The following is a 6,830-nucleotide window of genomic DNA, read 5'->3' as shown; positions in this document are numbered from 1 at the left end:
GGTGGTGGGTTGTAGGGCTACATAGGTCATATCTCAAAAGAGAGAAGAAAAGGGTTGCAAATAATGAGTTAAAGCCACCGTGCCAAAGTAGTTTATACTTGCACAAGTTCTCATAGTCAAGGTTAATAGACATGTGGGATAGTTTATTCAACCATTCTTTACTTTGAATTATAACTTTAGAGAGAACTCATGGAGTATCCTCTAAAAAAGCTAGTACTCCATAAACTTGCTTAAGTCCAAAGGCAAGGCAATTGTTGATTAGTGGAAATCATATTTTCTCCTCCCCAACAGCCTTGTGTGTGTGTGTGTCTCTCTCTCTCTCTCTCTCTCTCTCTCTCTCTCTCTCTCTATATATATATATATATATATATATATATACAACTCTCACCTCAAATAACCCCTCTCTCTCCTTACTAGCATAGGTAGGTGGGGTCATAACCTAGTCAAAGTATGGGAGGCCCTATTATTGTCACTCCCTTTTTACTCAATTTTTCATTTCAATCGTGTGTTGGGGATTGCAAATACATGGTATACGTAGGACCTGGTCACACTTAATGGGGGCAATGAGCCCCCACTCCCCCACAATCTCACGGTCACACTCATTGCAAGTAGCGAGTAGGGTTTCTTTAACCCTCAATTCCCCCTGGTTAACCTTTGCCAAATAGGTAGTGCTAACAAAGAGCTGGATGGATGTGTTTGCCTAAGATCCCCAAATTCATGATGGATGTGTTTGCCCACTTGTAAACAAACCTTCCTTCATCTAGTGGGAACCGCCATAAGTTATCTGCCATTACCCAAACCCCGCTGTTACCATAAGCCCTTGGGCGTGAGACGAGGCTCTCAGTATGCAGGCTACATAAAATAATGAATGTTGTACATTGTGGCTGTTTGTGTAGAGAGGGTTCGATGGCACGTGACTTCACGTACACGTCGCAAAGTCGTAACACGGCTTCATGAGACAAAGCTTTCCAACAAACGACAAGTGGCACTTGAAGAGCATGCTCATACCACGCGCCCGCCTGCCCTGTGGCCACCTGCACAAGAGAGACAAAAGAGCAAAAGAGACGACTCACGAGTGTCATGCAGCGAACTACTACTGGCCAGTGGCAACCACCGTTGGAATGTCTCAACTTTCATGACGCATATTTGTATGTTAAACGAGTAAACTCATATACAAAGCCATAATTATTTCTTTTTGGTTCTTTTCCAAGATAGGGCTCCCTTCGATCTGATTAATTATTCAGTAGAAACTGAACCAGTAGCCTACGAGCTCTTGAGACTGAATCAATTGACCAAGGAATCGATAACCTACCAAGCTCCTACACTGAGCCCATCATCAAGGCGATGATGCACGAGCTGCAGGCAGCCGACACACAAGCTCTTGAGACTGAATCAAGAAGCAAGGAATCTATATAAGCTAGACCTTGAAACCCAATCAATGATGAGCAAGGAGTCGATACACACAAGCCCCTGAAGTATATCAATGAGCAAGGCATCGGTACACAAGCTCTCGAAAACGGCACATGTGAGGGGCAGCAAGGGCAATGCTGAGGCGCAGGCTGGAGTCCCCAGGCGGGCCAGGCAGGAGGTAGGCCAGACCCTCAAAAGGTACCCCTGCAGGGCCCATGAATAGGGGAGGGCCCCAGCCAAAGTCGGCAGCATAGATGGGGAGGCGCACCCAGCTGGTGATGCCCAGGTTGGGAGACTTGAAGGTGTGGGCACCACGTGCCATGGCTGCCAGGTCAGGCTGCAGCTCCAGGTAGTCCAGCGCCGAGCGCAGGTACTCATCCCCCATGCGGTGCAGTGTGCTCCTTATGCACCTTGCCACCTCTGCCAACGGCACACACCTCATGTGGCCCACATGCTCTATTGGAGTGGCAGTGAAGATGGCATTGCCAAAGTAGTCCTTGGGTAGCTTTGGCTCTAACCTTCCCCTGCCATCTGTGGCTATGTACAACTTTGTCAGCTGGGCATCTTGCAGATCCCTTGCATTGCAGACACATTGCCACACATGTGCTGACAGCACCTCATACGTGCTGAATGGACGCTCATTCGCCTGCACCTCGAGCGCCACTATCTCCTTTAAGGTCTGCAGCTGCTCCTTCGTGAACACAAACATCTCTGTTACCGTTTCCTCCACGTCCTCCTCCACAGCATTCGTCCTTAGTTTCTTAAGCTCCTTATGCTTCTCTTTCGCACGTCCATTCCCATTCTCTGCATCGTGTGTTTCTCTACTGTTACTCTCTCCACAATAAGCTGCAATCACAGGTCCATTGGCATCTGGACAATGTGTTTGTATCACATGTGCAGTGCCCTCATCTATATCGCAACATGCTTCTTTTACATGCACATTCCCATCCTGTGTAGCATGTGTCCCTTTCCTACGTCCATGCTCTGCAAAATGTCCACCTTTATTAAGCTCCTTGTATCCATGTACAGCAATCAGACCCTCCCCTTTGCTCTTCACCTTCACCTCATCCATTTCTTTCAACCTCCAACCCTCAGCAATGGGTTTTACTTTCCCCTCCTGCTGCATGACACTCTTATGTATGTGCAATTGAGAGGACTCTGCAAGACGCTTCTTAGCATTGTTTTCTTGTTGCCAGTCCAATTTTTGCCTGAGCAATAAAGGGGCAGGCTGATATTCCACATGCTCATAAACTGGCTTTGGAGGATCTCTTGCTCTAAGAAGTGTTCTGTCCATGTAAGGCTTTACATCTAGTTCTAAACCCTTGGCCACATCGGCCCAACAATTTATGAAGCGCAGTGCTGCAATCCCATCAGCCACATGGTGCTGCACACCTACCCCTAAGGATACCCCTCCACATGTGAAAAAAGTGATCTGCAGGGGAAGATAAGTCAAAAAAGGGACAGAAAACGGTGAACCACAATCAATGTTTAGAGGTAACTTGCCTGCAAAATGAGAAGAGGATATGTACTGATATCTTGAGTATAATCGATATAGGGAATGAGCTGCCTCATTTTCATGCAGGGAGCAAAATCTTTGCTAAAATCATTCAGGGTTCCATCAGCATATGCTTCATTGAAGAGGACACCTTCACCGTTACAATCGATATCAACTCTTCCTTTGGCTCCTTCTCTGTGCTTAAGCCTACCTGCCATGGGGTAGAATGGCACTAGGCTCTTGGCCAAAGCTTCCTTGAGATGCTGAAATGAGAAAAAGCTAGGCTGGCCATCTGTTTGCAGAACGTCATCACAGTTAATATTCTTCTTTAGAGTGCACAACCAGCATCCACATTTCTTTGCGAACAAAGACCTTACCCTTCTCTGTGGAGAATCTAGAAACGACTTTGGATTCTAGGTGCCCATCAGCATTGCTGAAAGTCGGGTCTTGATCTAGCTTGTACATATGCCCTGCACCATCCTGGCTGCTCGAGTTTTCAGAGGGCTTGTAAAAATAGACGCTAGGCGTATGTATGCGAGGGATGACAAGGTCAATGTTGGAATTCCAAATTACATGCTGGGGTGTTGATGATGCCGGATGAACCAGAACGGAGTTTCTGATGGTGATCTTCATGGCACATAAAGAACCTCACAGAATCACACTTATGGCGCTGTCTATCTGATCACACTTATGGCGCTGTCTATCTGTCCATCAGTGAAACGGAAACGTATGTAAGCTATAACAATAGGCTAAAATGTTGATTGAAGCAGGGCATCTTAATCGATCACAGATAGATAATTACTTATTTTGTGCACATTGCCAATTATGACTACCAAGCTTCCTTCCTGATTCAGGTTTTGAAGTTGAGGGAACTTAACGTAAACAGCAATGAATTTACCACCTGTATTCATGTTGAAACCGGCGATCTAATCTCTAAAATCACACAAATGGTCACTATCAAGAAGTAAGTACAATTGCCTGCATGGCTTCTTCGTAATGCTAAGCTCAGTTTCACTTGCAAGTAACCGTAATACTATTGAATCGCCCCCAAGATCTCTAACACCCTAAGCATGGTTGCCTGCATGGCTTCTTGAAATGCTACGGCTGCTAACGAGTGCGAATGAAGCTTGGCTTTCGAGCTCCTAATGTCCTGTAATGCCGTTTCACTCCCTGAGCTTGCCCTAGGAGAGCATCTACAGCAAATGTCCAGGGCACATTCCGGATATTTGAAGAGAAAGAGAATACCCTCAAGAGTTTCCACCGGCTACCACGGCATCTCATTCTGCACCGAAAGCAATCTACGGCAAACATCTAGGGCAAGCAACGGATGCTTAAAGCCCTAGAAAAGGTTATGCCTTACATTAGCATCAAAACATGAACCAAAAACTGATCGTAAGGTACATTACCTGTTGAAAGGAGGGGGTAAGCTAGGAGGCGAGGAAGCATGCATCAGAAGGCCAGACCGGTTAGTGGTGTGGTAAGCAGGCAATTTGTGTGACGGAAGGAAGCTGGAGATGGCTGCATGTACGTCAAGAAAGGGAAAAGCGCGCGCTCTCTCTCTATCTTTGTGCAAGGATACAGCGAGACTTGATGAGGAAGAAAAGAAAGAGGGGGGCGGCATTATAACTGTTTCGTGAGCGACCTACATTTTTCAAGTACTCGGGGGGGGCGGCCACGGCCATCGTGATTCGTCATCCACTCTCTCTCTCTCTCTCTGGCCACCTACCACACACCACCGGCTAATAATAAGGCCCCTCAGGAGACGGCATGACAGAAAGAAAGAGAGAGAAAGAAAGGAAGGGAAGACAGAACAGAAGGCAGAAAGGAGGTTGGCAGGTGGCGCTGATGTGGAATCGGATGATGTGTTGGTTGTGTCTTTGTTGTTGTTTTTGGTTCCGCTACCAAACGCCATTTACAAAGAAGATCTCAGCGTTAGGTTCCCACAAGCCACCGTCAAACCATATCCTTAAAACCCTCCCCCCCCCCCCCCCCCAAAACCCAAACAAATAATTTATCTAAGGCCGGATATACACCGTAGGGTGAAAAAAGAACCGTCCGTTGCCCTACGTGTCGAAAGGCCATTGGGCCCAATTTTTGCGGGTGGCGGACACTTCTAGGCAGGGGATCTTCCCCGTCCCGAAATTCGGGCGCACCCCATGAACAAGACGACAGCACCTTTTTCCAAAAAGTAACCTAAGGGACTGATAAGAATTGAACCCCCACCAATCCCCTCACACCCTTCAATCATTACCAATGGGCCAACCTCCTTTTCGTGAACTTCATGGGTGTAGTTTAGTGTGTAAACGACGTAACGGACAACTTGTACCTCCTGTCCGTCCATAGCCCGGTGTGTAACCGGCCTAATTCCCTAATAAGTTTGAGTTCACTAGAGACTGGGGCACAATGCCAGAAGCATGTCACCTATGTAGAAGTATGTGATTAGCTGAAGAACTAGCAAATGGCCTCAGTGTTAGGTTCCCACAAGCCACCGTCAAACCATATCCTTAAACCCCTCCCCCCCCCCCAACCCAAACAAATAATTTATCTAATTCCCTAATAAGTTTGAGTTTGCTAGAGACTCTCAAAGAAAGAGGGGCACAAGCATGTCGTCTATGTAGAAGTATGTGACTAGCTGAAGAACTAGCAAATGGCCTCTGCACGCACTTGAAAACACCCAACCTCCCCTCTCCCTCACTCCCCAACCCCCCCCCCCCCCCAAAAAAAAAAAGGTTTAGCATTTTCACCTGGTAAAGGTGAATGTGATAAGCCCAAGGGCCTTGAGCCCACCAACCTTTTTCATATCTGCATTGACCATATCAGACTTCCACTTCATTGGGCATTGCCTCTACCTTCCATGAACAAGAGCAAACAATACTCGAGAACTATACTTTCTTCAACATGCTGTTGTCTCGTCTATGCCCCTTTGAAGGCTAGGTTCAAGCTCAGTGGGAAAATAAAAAAGGGAAGGGGCATTATCAAATATGTGTACTTTTTGTTTGAAAGCAAAAGGGTGGTTTTCTTTTGAACCCCAACAACTTCTACCAGCCTCACACCCCCTCAAAGACAAAAAGGGCTAATGGAAGATGTTACTTATACACATGGAAAGTTTTTATTCAACAAAAGTCTACATAAACTTTTGTGGTTGGTTAGTTTTAAGGAATTAAAAATATATTTTCATGCACTTCCTCCACTAGTGCGAATAGCCATGGTAGATCTAGAAGTGCACCACCACAAAGTAGCTTCATCATGGCATATGAACCTGCAACTCATATCAACAGTTTATTGTTACACATTTCATAATAATTCTGCTCATCATAATCCAAAAAGTTATAAAATGTTTGTTGAATTGGTGTTATCATGTTGCCCTTACCTAAGGCAAGTTTTGAAGATATATTTTCCAAGTTGGTTTTATAATTGTTTACCTATGGTTTTTGAGAGAAAAATCCAACCACTTTCATACGGATTGGTAAAAATCATATAAGCCCACTACAAACATGTCTAGGGTGAGTCTCGAACAAGGTATATTCAAGCACCGGCATTTGACAAAAATCATTACTTTTAGGGAAGGTTGTAGCAATGTTCAAAAATAAGGTTAATGCAAAATGAATTGCAAAAAAAATTTTGAAACTTCAAAATCTAAAGAAAAATGTTTGAAACCATAAACTTTACAAATCTCCGATTATAAGAATGGCCCAAGTATACTACCATGCTTCGCACGGTGTGCATCATTATGAAGCTCACAAGGCTACACCTCACTCACTTTGCAATTATGTTGAGTAAAAACTTACTTGTCAAAGGTGTGTTGCACACATTAATACATGAACTTCAACCTTCAATGTTTTCAAAGAAAAGCAAGGCACAAATTTGCAAGGTGAGGAATAATACACTTTTGAATGAAAACATTGTCACCGTTCTCTCAATACAC

At 45.1% G+C, this 6,830-nt stretch overlaps 1 protein-coding gene across 3 annotated transcripts; it reads right to left on the bottom strand.

The window, feature by feature from the left end:
* Nucleotides 1-449: 449 nt before the first annotated feature.
* Nucleotides 450-4,569, bottom strand: LOC148033789 (shikimate O-hydroxycinnamoyltransferase-like). Of its 3 annotated transcripts, none has more exons than XM_087681778.1 (4): nt 4,312-4,569; nt 3,283-3,609; nt 2,914-3,197; nt 450-2,842 (listed from the first exon to the last, which is right to left on the bottom strand). In XM_087681778.1, exons 2-4 carry the CDS (start codon nt 3,536-3,538, stop codon nt 1,481-1,483), a joined length of 1,902 nt encoding a protein of 633 aa, XP_087537904.1. In that variant the 5' UTR covers nt 3,539-3,609; nt 4,312-4,569; the 3' UTR covers nt 450-1,480. The 3 variants fall into 3 exon arrangements, with proteins under 3 accessions (XP_087537904.1, XP_087537905.1, XP_087537906.1); XM_087681779.1 differs by lacking the exon at nt 4,312-4,569 and adding an exon at nt 3,708-4,260; XM_087681780.1 differs by lacking the exon at nt 4,312-4,569 and adding an exon at nt 3,807-4,260.
* Nucleotides 4,570-6,830: the final 2,261 nt, after the last annotated feature.

This window comes from Lygodium microphyllum, chromosome 7 (assembly GCF_053477565.2).
Source record: "Lygodium microphyllum isolate KBCC chromosome 7, Lygodium_microphyllum_v1.1.10, whole genome shotgun sequence".
Taxonomy (NCBI): domain Eukaryota; kingdom Viridiplantae; phylum Streptophyta; class Polypodiopsida; order Schizaeales; family Lygodiaceae; genus Lygodium; species Lygodium microphyllum.
This window is presented reverse-complemented; position numbering and strand designations above follow the sequence as displayed.